At 38.3% G+C, this 15,749-nt stretch overlaps 2 protein-coding genes across 2 annotated transcripts; both read right to left on the reverse strand.

Moving 5' to 3' along the window:
• Nucleotides 1–1,207: 1,207 nt before the first annotated feature.
• On the reverse strand, nt 1,208–7,195 carry cUnh1orf159 (chromosome Un C1orf159 homolog). The gene is made up of 9 exons (XM_080025754.1): nt 7,057–7,195; nt 5,940–6,020; nt 5,760–5,844; nt 5,108–5,203; nt 4,958–5,014; nt 4,335–4,469; nt 4,134–4,159; nt 3,905–3,929; nt 1,208–3,599 (listed from the first exon to the last, which is right to left on the reverse strand). Exons 2-9 carry the CDS (start codon nt 6,009–6,011, stop codon nt 3,502–3,504), a joined length of 594 nt encoding a protein of 197 aa, XP_079881880.1. The 5' UTR covers nt 6,012–6,020; nt 7,057–7,195; the 3' UTR covers nt 1,208–3,501.
• Nucleotides 7,196–12,660: 5,465 nt separating this feature from the next.
• Nucleotides 12,661–14,976, reverse strand: kbtbd12 (kelch repeat and BTB (POZ) domain containing 12; the record flags this gene model as incomplete). Its single annotated transcript, XM_080026342.1, has 5 exons — nt 12,661–12,830; nt 12,928–13,125; nt 13,226–13,376; nt 13,550–13,820; nt 13,904–14,976. 5 exons carry the CDS (start codon nt 14,974–14,976, stop codon nt 12,661–12,663), a joined length of 1,863 nt encoding a protein of 620 aa, XP_079882468.1.
• Nucleotides 14,977–15,749: the final 773 nt, after the last annotated feature.

The following is a 15,749-nucleotide window of genomic DNA, read 5'->3' on the forward strand; positions in this document are numbered from 1 at the left end:
AGTCTACTTTGCTATATTTATAGCACTACGCCTATAGGCTAGTCCCACACTTAAGAATGTAATTTAAGTCTGACACTGTCCCCAAATGAATAGCCTATGGAAAATCACTTTAGTTTTGGGCCATATCATAATGAATACAATTTTGATTTAGACTATTAGCCTTTTATTTGAATCTTACAAATACCAGTAGGCCTACATTAAAAAAACCTGTTGTCTGTATTTTTCGGACAAATATTAAACTACTGTGAGAAGCTTAACCTGCGAGTCTACAACGATGTCCGAACTGTGACAGCTGTCACCTGTCACGTCCCAACTGTAATCGCTACTGATGAAAAGAAAGAAGCCCACAGTGAAATAATGTTGCAACCTGTGATTTTATAGAACGCTTTATTAAGAGTCAGTGTGTGTAGATCGCCAGGTAAAATCATTTGAGGTGAGAGCATAGAGTGGCGCTGCATACAGTCTATTTAACATTTTCTGCATCAATAACTGTAGGCCTATGCATGTGGCAAAAAGCCCCAGCGCGATGTGACAGTTCACTCTGCTGTAAGCCTTAGCCTATGTCATTATATTACTGATCAATAAATGTACTTATTTAACGAGTGTCCTCAGTGAGAATATATCGCTCAGACAACATAGTCAGGTCCGCGGGATTTCAAAATGTGTAGCTTCCTAAATGGCAGCGCTCTAAGAGCCGAATTTAAGCTCAAACTCTGAAACAAAAACTGGTCTGAGCAGGTTAGCCATGCAGCCTCTGTTACCACGGTGATCTAGCCAGGTAAAAAGAGAGCCACCTTTCGTGATACTGAACATTCTGGCTTTAGACTCAACAGACCTTGCTCAGCCCTTAATCTCGCTTCGTATACCTCTCAGGTCATTACAATCCCAGTAATACCAGACTATTTAACATCTAGACCTAGCTTCAAGTATTGGATGAGTTAGTGCAGATTTTTTAAATAATTAATTAATTAATTCAGAATGAAGGAATAAATGTAATGCACCTGTCTTTTAATACCGGTAAACATTTGGTTATCTGGTGAGAACGAATCAGTTCAATAATTAACAGGGAAATTTAAAAAAGTAGTCGGCAGAATAACTTGAAAAAATAAATCTTGCTCCCAGTGAGGCATTGTTTATTAGCAGCAGGAATCACAAAGGAAACATCAAAATGATTACAAATGTATCAATGAACAATATAACAGGTAGCTGCACAGAGGGAAACAATGTTTATGGAAAGGTGCTTTATTTCTCCAAACTTTACACATATCTTCAGAACATTCTTCATGGCATTGAGACTATTTGTACATCATTACAAAAAACAATACATCATCTGTATAAAACAATATGTACATGTATTCAGCTTATGGTTGTCCGTACAACAGCAAACACATAAAGCGAAAAGGGGAAGATATTCATGGAATGATTGCTGCCACTTCGTATGGCTTTACATATACTGAAGACGGTTTTACAGCCTTAGTGTTGTCAAGATAGAAAACTACATGAACTTAAATAAAAAACTTGGATGTTGTGTTCAGTAAAGGCCACTGGATATAATTCAAATAACCAATTATTCACCATGTCGTGACTGCAAACGTTTCCTGGCTGCATTTAAAGCTAATGATACAGTAATCACAGTAATGGCACATAGTAAAAAGCCATTTTCGTCAGACATTCGGCAAGTAATGTTCACAATGCAACAATGTTGCCATCGATACAAAAAAAAAACCTGGATCACACTTGATGGCACAAACTATTAAATAAGCATTTCTTTAAAAACTACAGTCCAACATTAGTTGATGGTCACATACAAATAAAGTGCAACATTTTATATTTGGAGAGAAATCTATTGGAAATTAAATTTACTTTATGGAACAAAATATGTATCTTAAGAAAAAAATAAGTTTTGTAGGTTCACTAAGTTTCATACAAAACAACATGATGTTGTCCTCTGTGGATTGATGGGGTTTTCTGTGGAATACTATTCATGATTTTTTGTACATGTGAAATACATTCACCTTTATTAAGCTCACAAAGATAATAAATACACAAATGCAATAAAAAAAAAACACAAGAAAATGCGAATCAAACCAGCATCCAAACAGTGCCTACAGTAACTCTGTTAAATATCCCGATCCACCAGAAGAAGTCTATGCCGATTAGACATGTCATTGATTCTGTTGGTCTGATTTTGATCATTAAAACTCAGTGCAGCAAAGTTACAAAATGCAAATAAATATCACACGTTAAAAAACATGTAAAACATCCATTAAATGTCACTGGGCCGTCACTTTGTCCCAAATAAATCATTGTCACTTAAAAAGGTGCTTTAAGCGGAATGGTTCTTTTAGCTAATTTCCTGTCAGTTACTGCAGTTAGCAGTCCCCTCGCTCGTCCCTACGTCACCACATTAATGCACTGCGGTCTTCAATCAGCAAGTTATCTAGCATCATCTCAGATCCATAAGTTTGATAAAAACCATCAAAACAGACATTGGGAAGGATTTTTACCTGCTCCGCCATTGTAAGCGCATACACATTCACCCATCTGTTGCTCTGGCGTGCACCGGCAGTGAGACCATGGAGTGTATATGCTATATATGAGTGAGACGAGTGTTGTTCTCTCTTCTGATTGGATAAAAATTTCGGGATACTCCAATAAGTTTATTTGCCGATTACATGCAAAGCAGCTGACAGAGATCGGCTTTATGAAACGCGCACATTATGCAAGTGATCACTGTATGAATAAATAGCGATTTAACACTTATATTAACATAAATAAACCGCTTACTTCACCTTTAACATAGCTACTGGCTTGATACATCTTTGCTGTACAATTTTCGGAATTACACTTCTTTGCTTTGCAGAAAATATTTGACGGATATTGTTCTAGTAAAAGCTATGGTTAGCTTAGCTTATCTTGGCATTTAAAAAAAAGAGGGGGAAAGAACCAACGCAGCTCTGTCTAAAGAGAACAAAATATCTCCACTGGCACCTCTAAAGCCCACCATTCACAAGGTTAAATCTCCTTTAAAACCTTCACAAAAAAGTGGAAAAATTATAATTTGTCGAAATAGTCTGGCCTATGCATTGTGTGTTTATGCAGAATATAAGAGATAAAACGTGTTCATTAGCGAGTCACCAGAGAGCAAACAAGTCTGTTTCCCTAAATGTTGAACTATTCCTTTAACTGACAGGTTCACATATTAATGAAACACATCAGTTTAGTCTCTAAATGCACACAGTCAAACAGCCGATAAAAACTCTGCAGAAAAATCTTATATTTCCTGGTTGATGTGTCAAGAAAACAGACAGGTTGGATAATGATCTTTTTTGACTCATACTCTTATTTAAAATAGAAAAAGTAACAGGCCTAGTGACAAGGACGCAGCACAAGCAGCTACAGTTGAATTTGGACACCTTTGTACGGGTTGACTGGTCTTCCTTCACCCTGCTAACATCGTTCCTCAGCATCCTCTCCTACCTTCACCAGCACTCCAGCACATTATACACTTAGAGTGGCGGATGCTGTGGGTACGTTGGCACTGTTCAGCGTTGACGGGGCAGAGGGCCGCTCCCGCCTGACATATCTTGGCTTCCTCACTACGAAAAAGTAACACAAAAACAAAAGGGAACATATAATCTCACTTGATTTGAAAACAAAAGGACCCATACACTGGAATTGCTCTTAGAATCTTTGAGCTAACTTTTAGCATGTTTTCTGCTTTTGAGAAAAGCTTTTGATGATCTTCGGCTATTGTTACATCACTGCTACAACAACACGGCCAAATAGTTCTAGGTAAAGTTGTGACTGCTCTGCATAGTACTTCAACCTGTTCAGCAGGCTGGGAGGGTCATAATTTCACAACAGGCTGTTTACAGAGACAAAGACAGTTTAGTCGTCTTACCTGAGGAAGAGGGGATCATGACAGCCTGAAAGGGACAAAGAAAACCGGAATTATAACCATCCGTTGAGACGCAGACATCCGTTGAGACACAGACATTTATGAACGGTGTCTTTTTGCATCAAGAGAACGTTGCTGAGGCTACAATAAAACACAGTCCCAGCCTCTACTGTAGTCGCAGAATATTTCATAGTGTGCCATTAACTATGATCAAACAATAAAAATGACTTACCGTCTCACTTGGTTGGAATATGAAGGCTGTAAAAGTCGACAAAATATTGTTAAAAATGTGTAATGCACTTCTATGCCTCATTATTTGTGATTAAATGGGTGTGGTGCGACAACAGGAACTGTGGTTATCAGGGTAGGCGTCACATAATTCTGCTTGTAAAATTACAGTAAATCGTGTGTGTCAGAGCTGCTCAGTGTTTACCCTTGTTGCGGCGGTAGAAGATGTTCGGGAGTCGGTTAGAGCGTTTGAGGTAGAAAAAAGAGGCAACCGAGAGGATCAAAAACAGGCTGATCAACAGTGTTCCCAGAAGGAGTGAGGCTGCCACACCTGGCCCTCCTGCTCACACACACAAAGCACAAAAACAAGACAAGGGCTGATGGGAAAAAATGGTTTGCAATGGCACTTATATAATAGTCCAACATTTTTCATTTACAGCTTTTTGCCTCACTCTCCGACTCAAAAAAGGCAAGAGCAACCGTTCCTGATACTGTGCATGTGTTTTTGATGTAGAAATGGGCAAAGGTTGCTCAACCAGTTTAGCTTAGCTCAAACACTGGTAGTCACAAGGGGAGCAGGTCAAAAGATAAACTTTACAACATCACTAAAAGTTCCTGTGTAATTGTAGGGACTTGTTTATGTTATGTTGCGCTCTCTATTCTAAAACCTTATGTAATTTTAGAATCAAATACATACGTGATCGTCACAGGCATTTCCTGCCTTTTACTTTAAAAAACGTTTTACATTTTATTTCAGAATGATTTTAACTCATACCGGAAAGGCCAAGAAATAAAAAAAAAATCTATAATTCGGAAGTGACATCTTACCAATTTTAGGAATGACAGTCGTTACCGTTGTGTGATTCTTCCTCTCCACTGTATAGTCTAGTGAGCACAAGAAAAAGGGTAAATAAATAAAAAAATTAGAAAGATTTGTATGTATTTAAAAGCAGTCAGTAGACAGTTTGCAGCCCTTACTGTAGGTGCAGACTGTGATGTTCTCCAAATCCACAGCTGCTGAGTCACAAAATATGCAAACAGTGTTGCTGTTTTCAAGGACACGCAAGAAGCATCCTGAAAAAAAAGGGATATATTTAGCATTATTTGCCTTTTGATACCCTCATGTTGTCACATGTATGTCCTGGTAATGTTTGGCAAACTAACTTATCACCAAGATTCAGGCTCTAACATAAGAACAGGGACATGACAGCCTGTAAAACCCATTTGTTTGTCCTTTTCAATTATTTAACTGTGTCCTTGAAGAAAGCTGAAGAAAGCAATAAGACCCAACATAACTGTCCATGCAATGTTTGTACTGACTGTGTCACTCATACTTAATTTCTAAATACAATGTATCTGTGTTTGCACTCATACGGCATACTTGTTAAATAAATGATTTGCTAAATAAATGGTTAAATCTTTCTAATAAATACTTTTTTACTAAACTAAACTGCTGAATATATCTGCACAAAATATCATCCTGTGATAAGTGAATTTTTTTTCTGATTTACTGAAGTAATTATATGAAATACACTGATTAAAGGCAAGAGGATCATTTCACTGGTCAATCTCTTAAGGAATATTATTGAAATTATTAGTCATGTTAATATATCATGTATATCCACATTACCTGGTTCACAGCGAGTGTCGTTTGAACATGAGTTATTCACTTTCTGTTTCTCGGCGCAGCACTCCAGGGAGTTCTGATGTAGCACCTACAGACAGAACAGCATTCACAGATTAAACAAATCAATGCAGCCTCAGCAAAACACAGGTCTGCCATTTGGCTGAGTGACATTTATTTTTCTACCTTTGTTACAGGTGTTCCAGGCCTGATAAGAATGACAGTCGCAGCCAAGACCAAAAGGAAAGAAAGAGCCATTCTCGAACCCTTAAAGATTAAATAGACTTGAATCAGTCAATGTGGCTCTGCGCATCATAGGACAGTAGTATGTGCACTTTAACATTACGATAAACACTATCATTTTCAGGTCAGCTGTTTATGGACCAGACAAACTATAACAAGGGCTATGAATCAAGCTTAAAACTGTAAAATTAAACACCATTAAGTAGGCAATTAATCGAAAAACAAATCAAAACTGACACACATAACCTCTGACCGGCGTAATCTTGTAAATGTAAATTATTTTGGTTGGGGCCCTGTCTAATTTCAATTAAAGTCTTATTTTTTAAGATTAAACTCAATGCCTTTTTATACTTTAAGGATCTGCAACTGTCTTAAAGATGGGGTCAGCAATTCTAGAGAAAGTAAACAAGGGGGCACACCTTAGCTAGCAACATGCCAGTTTATAGAGCCTTGACAGTCTTAATAAAGTGCACACACAGTACGAACAAGTAGCGGATGGTGATGAAATATTCACTGATTTTGACAACAAGCATTCTCCAAAATGGCTGACTCCACCTTGCTTTCCCAATTTGACCATTTGACAACTTAAAATAATTTTCATGCTGAGGTTAAGTTAACACAACCAAACATGATGTGTGATATGTTGCATGCCAACAAGTTATACAAATGACTCTCACCCACAAACACAAGAGTTTAAATATTCATAGGGGGGCAGTCTTTAATACTACTAATAAAATGGTTTAAAATGCACTGTCTTTACGTGAAAACTTTACCTACTTATAATAATTATTTAAAGGGTAAAGTGTTCAGCAGCAAAGCTAAAATCTCATAAAAAGGCTAAACGTCAGAAGAGTTTAAAGCATACAGCACAGCAAGGTGTTTAGCTAGCTAGCACCTGTCACTGGGATGAAGTTATGGCGGAGCAGCTTGCAGTCAACGGTAAAATAACCTTGTCAGAGTTAGACAGGTGGATGGACTAATCATAATGGGTTTGACATTATCGGATATGTTTACAATCACAGACTGAGCAGCTGCACGTTACACAGAAAAGTTCACTCACCAGCCAAACACTCTAACAGGCTTTGGCCCAAACAAACTGGCGTGGTTCAATCGCCGGCAGATGTCGAGGTGGTCACCGGACAGACACTTCTGTTTTTCGGCAGCTTTGTCATCGACACACCGCTATGCTTTTACCAGAGATGATCGTACAACGTTGCGTTGCGCTCACAGCTGCCAGCTTACATTTAGCATTTACATTTCCGGGTGCGATTTTCAAAACAAAACCCGGACTGTATTCGTGCGTAAACAAGAAGATGAATTCATAATAAATAAAGTACTCCTAGGCTTACTACTTGCCTAGTTATATGAATAATAATAGTATTTATCATACAAATAATGGTAAAAATATATTTAAAAAAAATAAAGGTGTTTATTGCTTTATTTACATTAAAAGGGCAGTAGGCCCTTTTAATTGAGTACATGTGTGCAGGGATTTCAGGGAAAGCCAAAGACATGTTGCATTTACAAAAAGCACAACACTAAAAGGTGTGTTTTAATTCAAAATATTTTTTTTTCCAATGAGGACAAATACATTTTACAATGAAAATCTTGTTAAAGAAATAGATATCCATATAGTGTATTTGATATGAATGTTATTAAAATGTGATTGAAAAAAAATCAACTAAGTAAACTCTCGTTACCCAAAATCACATGTGATTGGATACATGTTTCTATTTAACCCTCCAACCAACCAACCCTGAATTCCAGATAAATATTTTCTCTGGCAGATTAATTCAAGGGCCGCTTATTCATCTGGCAAACCTGTTTATTTCCCTTTTAAATGGTGCCACAATTGAAACATGCATTACTTTATAAACCTATTGAGTCTGTAAGCTGAACATTAAATAAAATCTCCCAAACAAAAACAAAAAACACCCTCAATTGTTTGTTTAGAAGTCCTATTTAATGTATTTTTCTGCAGTCCTTGAATGCAGCCTCGCGCAAGGGTCTCACGGCGGGAGATTTTCGCTCGCGAGCGTACTGCCAGTCTTCATCCCAAAGAAAGAAAACTGTGAGTCTTTTAAAATAGTTTTTCCTCTCGATAACCATTGTACATTTCAAACGTCAATTGACTTGCGTGTGGTAAATGTTTGATAACACTTTTTAGGGAAACAGATAATGGTAACTTTAGTAACTCTGTCACTTTAAGTTAGCTAATTAAGCCCTTTCTAGATTAGCTTGAATGCTTACTATTCACTCAGCTGGTGAATGAATGCTGTAAAGAAGGCGAATTGCTAAATTAGTTTTAACATATTGTCTTTACAAACAGTTAACCAAAGGCAATGAATCATATGAGGAACATCAAAGAAATGCTGAGCATCCCAACCGGAAGCAGGTAGTTAGCTTAAGTGTGCTACCTAACAAGGACTCTTTTTAGCTAAGTTATTACGTCTCTCTAACTGTCAATAATATTCGTTTATGAGCTGTGGTTAGTAGTTTTTATCCTAAATGTACAACAACTGATTATAAAATGTTAAAGACATACATTTCTGGTTGAATGTTCTATCTGTATTGTTATCTAATTTCTACTAAAAAACTGTCTCTCTGTTGTGCTGCACTAACAAAGTGTGCCTGTGTTTCCTTAACTCTTCAAATCTTGTGGGGACAAAACAATCAGCAGGAATGGGGCTACCAGCGGCTACTCTAGTTTCACAGACTCTCAGATTTTCTTTGGGTCTCAGTTTTGGCCGGAAAACTCTCAAGGCACTTCTCAAGATATGAGTTTGTCATCCAGGGCCTCCCAGCAAAGTTCACAAGAGGTGAGATCAACTTGTGTTATAGGTGGTTCTTGGTGAAGCAGTAATATCTTCAAGTACATAGGAGTGTACGGACAAATCCCACTGGATACACTCAGTATATAAGTGAAATTAATAATGAGTCTAATGCGACAATGATGGATATATTCCCTGGTGTTTAAACCACAACATATACTGTATGATCGTTGTAGGTTTCGCTGGTGTCACATTAATAACTGTGAGACACTACACATTTCTACCATCAAAGATTTTTCTATATTGTTTGCTAGCAACAAGCAAATGTATTATTGAAGCATTATACCAAAGTCAGAGCAGTTCGAAAACTAGATAGTTAGTTAGTTAGTTAGTTAAATCTTTATTGTCCACGGTGTGGAGATTGATAGAAACTCAAGATAGATAGATACTTATTGATCCCGAAGGAAATACATCTATGTATACAAAAGTGTATGTTTATACAACAACAATTTATGTATACGAAATAATATATGCTATTATTGTCAGACTCTGTAGTCCACTTAAATGGACCAGGTTGATTAACTGTGGTAACTTAGGAGGTCATGAAATGTTTTCCATTTGGTTGATAATATGTACCGTACTATGGAAAACAAATCTATAGGAAGCATGAGTGCACACAGTTTTATCAATCAGAATATGTTGAAAATACATAATGTCTTCTGTGTCTATTTCCCTTTTTCATTAATTTCTTACCATTTAGGGAAGTGAACCAAAGTTCACAAACAGTTATCACACAAAACCCCTACTGTTTGGAGAAATAAAGGACAAAAGCAAAACCTCTGGAATACTGGATAAATTTGAAGAGGATAAGAAAAGGTTGAAAGAAAGAAATGAAAGGTACATCTCTATTTTATTTCAAACATGCAAATCACCTTGAATTTATAATTTTTGGATTATTTTTATGTCTGTAATTTTTGCTTTAACAGTGATATTTTAGCCAAAGAATATCATCATTTTCGAGAAACTCTCAACAATGTAAGTGATAATAGGCTTCCATTCTGTTGCCTTTTCCATTATTTAGCTCCTCTTTTATTAATGTAAAATAATTGTTTTGAACGCAATGTTTTTAAGATCCATCAACTAGTGGCTGGCACAGAGAAGAATACGGCTGTGTGCCACACAGTCTTTGAGAAATTTGACGATTTTACATCAACAGGTAACTTTTCTAGTTATTATTATTATTTTTTGTATTTTTTATTTAATTAATTTTTAGTCTGGTACAATTTGCTAGAAAGTGAGTGAGCAAACAATTTATACATCCAATAGATGGTGCTCTTTGACCAGTAATTTAACATGGGAATATCCTTTAATTTAGGAAAAAAAATATTTATGGTTCCATACATTTTTTAAATGTTTTCCATACATGTTTTAAATGTATTGACCTACATGATATGCTAATATCTATATTTTTAATTTTTGTGTAAGTGCAAAATAATCTGAACAGTCTTCAAAGTGAGATTGCGCAGCAGTTTGTAACTTTGCTGAATAAAGTGACCTCCCAAAAAGAGACCATGACTGAACTGGAGGAGAGGGTGCAAAAGGTAAATAGTATGTATGCATGTAACTTATGCACAACCAGATTGCAGTTTCAATGAGGTGAAAATAGAATATGGTGCAGATGTTTTTGATTAGTAAAACTGTCAATTTCTATCATTTAGAGTGGAGACAGCACTGCAGAACTTGGGTTGAGTATTCAAGTCCTCAGGAATGGTCTGGAGGGTCTGAGAGAGGATCATGATAGAGAGCGAATCATGCTTGAAGAGGCTCTAAAACTGCTCAGCAGCTTAGTTTCAAAGCAGTCAGCCAATCTTAGCTCTGAGAGACTGATGGACAGTGCCATCCAGACGTCACCGTGGCTCGAAAAGTCATTGCTAAACGTCCTGCAGGACAACAAGCTTGAAGGCACACAGCTTACACATGTGTCGAAAGACCTTGAGCACAATGAGGTTCCCCTTCAGGGTCCCCGCTGTGTTATAGGAAATAGGAAATTGACAAGGAAAGGACACAGGAGGTGCAAAAAGAGGCCGCTGGTTCTCTCACAGAGGAGTAAGCGCGCTGTCACAGACGAAAATGGTCAACATCTCATGAACTCTAACAAACAACAAAATGTTTCATCCCCTCTCTGTGAGCGTCGTGATTACAATACAGTAACAAGCCGAGACAGTCCCAGCCCTGACCGTCCAATACCGCCAAAACGGGAGACCAGATCTGTTGCTGCGGGACGTTTCATCACCCCTCTCAGCTGCTGGTCACAGGACAGCGACGTGGAACCCATTTTAGAGAAGCCCACAGCCGAGTCCATCACAGAGAACCCTATGAAACCTGAAGGCTTCTGGCAGTTGTTTGACATGAATTCTGATTTTGACTTTTAGAGGATGAGTAAAGAACTCAGTGAACTTTTTGTGCTCTTAGTTTTTGTACAATACAAAGCCAAAATGTGAATAATAATATAACTACTTGTAACCTATGTTCTGTTATTTATTTTGTTTTGTTCTTAAACTGAACACTGATAAATATTTTTTGTTTAATGGTGGAAGGACTGTGGAGTGAGGACTTTGACCCACAGTAAGTTACACATAGTTAAGGTTTATACTCCTGTTCCTATGTTCTGCTGACATAACACATATTGAAGTGAAATCTTTGCTTACTTTTTCAAATGAACTTATTCTGTAATTATTTATACTGCTGGCTTGACATTGAAAATAAACTGAAAGGCTTTGTATCACAGATCTCCTAAATAATTTTTGTAACCAAATGTAATATTCCGTATGCCATGTTTGAATTGTCAGCTTGTACAGATACACAATATAGTATGTTTATGTGAACGCATTTTCCAAAATTCCCCATTGACCTAATTTAACACCTCTCTAACAGTTTCAACAAAAACTAATCACCCTAACCTTCATGAAGGTGGATTTACTGCAGGGCTGTTTTATTAGACCACTTTAGTTTTAACCAGCATACAGCAGAAACTGGTTATTCAAAGCATGCATAACATAATTGAGTGTCCATGTTCAAACCACAACAACCACGCTCCATGGTAGCGTGCAGGAGCATGTTTATTAGCAGACAAACAGTTTATTGCTGATTTAGCAAGCATACCACAACAACAAAATCGATAAATACAATATCTGTTGAGGTCAATTTACTGTAGTCATACAATTTCAGTATCTACCTGTTATAACAGGCAAAATACTTCCCCAGCATTTTGGTATAATTTGCTTCAGAGAAAGGATAAATATAAGCTGCAGCAATAAGTTAATTAATCGATAAATTGATTAATAATTTGAATTAATTGGCAACTAAATTCGGATGATTGGTTAAGCAATATTTCAAACATCTTTTGTTCCAGCCTCTCAAATGTGAAAATGTGCTGTATTGACAGTAACTTGAATATCACAAAGTTTTGAACCATTAGTCCAACAAATTAAACAAACTGAAGACCTCCTGATTGCATATTTGAAACTTAAATGCCATTTTCACAATTTTCTTACATTTAACACAACATACTGTATTTCATAGACAATACAAATAATTAAGGAAAATGTCTGGCAGATTAGTCAACAGTGAAAATATATAATTTAATGTCAAAGGAAATCAAATCATGGTGTTATGTGCTGCACATATACTATACAATACTGTATTTACAAATGATCTGTCTATTCTCATTCTAAGATTGTGCAAATCCATTAACCGCAGATCCTCTTTCATGCAAGGCTCTAATACCTGCTCTGCTTGAATAAATGAATGCCTTTGGCCCAATAAGCAATAAATGTGCATTAATAATTCCCCTCATTATCTCAAACAGACTTTGATCTGATCTGACAGGGGTGTCACAGTTTGACTAAGTCTTCAGGTGGGGACATGAGTCCCCTTGGGTTGAGTTTTGCCACCAAGCAGACATCATAGTTGTCATGCATTAAAGCTCGCCGAGCCACCACCGTCCATCGGTTGTCCCATGGGTCCAGCTCCAAAATGTCCTTTATTATATTATCATGACGATCTTAGCGTGGTTAAGAAACAAAAAGGGTGATAGTCAGATGGAAAGATCTTTCAAAGACTTTTCATTCATTGGTTGCATATGAAAATTATTTCATTACCTGCTCCCTTGTAGTATCCACACACATAAATCTTGCCTCCCACCACCCCAGCGTTTGAGGCAGTTGTGCGTAGTGAGAGTTGTGCACATGGGAGACGAGGTCCATCCTTCCAGAAATTTCCATCTGGGCTGTAGATCTCCACAGCATCAAGGCAGTGGCGTGATTGACCACGGTCCACTCCTTCACATCCAATACCTCCTGCAAAATAGTTTTTCAACTATTAGCATATTTTTTAAACTAATTGTTCATTACATTGTGTCTATATATGCATACAAAGAGATATTTAAGTTTATCTTACCCATCACAAAAATTTCCCCATTGAGTACTACAGCACTGCAGCGGTACTTTGAATACTTCATGGGACCTAACTCGGTCCACTTATTTGTGTTTGGATCATACTCCAGGAGGCGATTACTAAGACGGTCAGGCTCATCATCCATTCGGTATGACTGTATGTTTGAGGGGGAAGGAGGTAGCGACGAATCAGACCAGGAGCAGTCAGAGAAGAGCCATATACAGATACTGTAAGAGCTCATATCAAGTGTGCTAATTAAGTCTGACACAAAACTGGATGCAGGTCTTTCAACTAGTGCCGAAAAGTAAAAAAAAAAAAAATCCCCACCTGTGGTGTTCGACCACCTATCACATAAAGCCGATCTTTCATCGTGACCACACTGTGATAGGCCAAAGGCATTGGCAGGGGTGCAGCACTGCGCCATGGTCCACCTTGCAGAGACCATCTCTCCACACAGTTAGTGATGAGAAACTGGTTCTTCAGCTTCATCTGCCCACCCAGCAAGTACAGCGTGTCACCCAGTGATGCCAGAGCATATGAATCACGGTATTCCGCTGATGTGAGACATTCCCAACTTCCTTGGGCCTCTACTTTGTACCTGGCAACCCAAGTTAATTAGTACCATTGGTGAAAGCAAACACAGAGTTATAAAATGGGTCACTAATGTGACATCTTTCTTACCTGTAAACCTCAACATGGTTGTCCCTCTGTCGGGACATTCTGCGAGCACTTGCCTCTCCTGCCACTATAATCTCATTTCCTTCAGTTACAATCCCAGCACACAGGTACCCCAGAGCCTCTCCGTAGCGAGGTGAAGTAATGTAGTAGGTCCGGCCTGTGGATGGGGCATAGCAAAAACTGTGATCACCATAGTTGCCGTATCTTGACCTAATCCCATCACTGTCGTTTCCAACACAGAGCAGCAGATCTGTGGTCTCCATGCCATAACGCAGCTTTAGTTTGCGTGGTGCGGCTGAGGGATGCATCGCCGTGGCCTCCAAGACTTCATTGAGTATCTCCAGACATTCAGCATCAGACAGCAGGGCCGTGTTCCTATTAATCGCCTCTCTTAAGTAGTCAGAGTTTATCAATGGCAAGCGGACCTTCCTCAGGAGCTCTGGAAGGTGCAGCATACGGATCTCTCCATCCAAAAGGGTGCTGTGTTTGACCCAGCGAAGGACCACATCTAGGATGGTCTCTTCTCGGGAAACATTAAGGTCATCAGAAGTCAGGAGTTTTCCTAATTGATGGGCCTCCAGCTCCAGGATCTCCTCATTTTGGCAGACTTGGACAAAGTTCTGCTTCAGGCAGCGCTGAGCTTGGTCAGCCAGGTCCTCTGCACCAAGGTCACGGGCAAAGTAATACACACCAAGACAGTTGGAGGCATCCATGTTCTCAATCATGTGCAGCTTACAGCGTTTGAACACGTCATCCATCTGCAGGAGGAAAGCTGCAATAGATATGCCTTGTACATTGTCGTTAGTGAGTGGAAGTTCTGAGCAGTACATGTAGTTCAAGATGAGGGCCAGGCTGTCTGCAGGGGTGTCCCGCAAGAATATTTCCCTGTTGTTGCACTCACGCAGGCCGCATGTGAACATGACACGAAAGTATGGGCTAAAGGCGGCGAGAACCACCCTGTGACACGGAAAGCTGATGCCCTCAGCGACCAGCACCACATCTGTCAGATGCTCAATCTCCCTCATCTTCCTCAGCTGGTCAAGAAGCACCAGCCCATGTTTGGCTGTAAGATCCATTTTGCTCCAACTTTTTATTAACAAATATTTTAAAAGTCACACAGGATGTTGTATACACTCCTGTTTCTGAAAGACAAAGAAGAAAACCGAGACAAATGTTCAGGCATCAACATCATATCAAGCAGCAGTTTAATAAGCACATGCTGTGTAAAATATACTTGTAATGAGAAATATGTGTAGTCAAATCAATGATTGATTTTATATACATTTGTTAGTGTTAGGTATCATCCCAATGAAAATGTAGAAGATGAGCAATTATTATATTACAAGACTAACAATAAGAAACGTATAAAGTATAACATTACCAATATTTCAACTTTTAAAGGACACTTTTAAATCACACAAGTGATTCCACATCCTTACAATGTCTTAAGCATAGGCAAACCTATACGTTTATTTTCATAACCATCACATTAAAGCAGCCACATTTCTAATAAACTACATGTCCTAATATGCCTAAGATATAAAAATACTAGCACATTTTGTGTGTGCACTTTCTTAAGATAGCAACCCAGCAGCCCACACCATATAGCATTCAATACCCATTCAATAAAAAGCCTTACCAAAGGCATCAGTTCCTCTTTGTCTGCTGTATCTGGTTTAAGAAGTCCAGCAAATGTTCATGCTTTTTATCAGGTTACATGTGATTTTGTGGCTGTATGTGCTAGTCAGGGGGGCTACAGAGGGTCTGAGCGATTGCAAGAGACAAAGATACGTATGTTCCCCCCTTCACTGCTGCAGCCCTCTGAGCCACTTACCCAAAAATAGACAGT

The sequence above is a fragment of the Ammodytes marinus genome (assembly GCF_949987685.1).
Source record: "Ammodytes marinus genome assembly, chromosome: 4".
Lineage (NCBI taxonomy): Eukaryota > Metazoa > Chordata > Actinopteri > Uranoscopiformes > Ammodytidae > Ammodytes > Ammodytes marinus.

Coding starts and splice junctions, on each gene's coding strand:
- cUnh1orf159 (XM_080025754.1), bottom strand. CDS start 6,011: ATGGCTCTTTCTTTCCTTTTGGTCTTGGCTGCGACTGTCATTCTTATC. Junction 5,015..5,107: donor CATCACAGTCTGCACCTACA/GTAAGGGCTGCA, acceptor TGTGCTCACTAG/ACTATACAGTGGAGAGGAAG. Junction 4,470..4,957: donor GACTGTCATTCCTAAAATTG/GTAAGATGTCAC, acceptor GTGTGTGAGCAG/GAGGGCCAGGTGTGGCAGCC.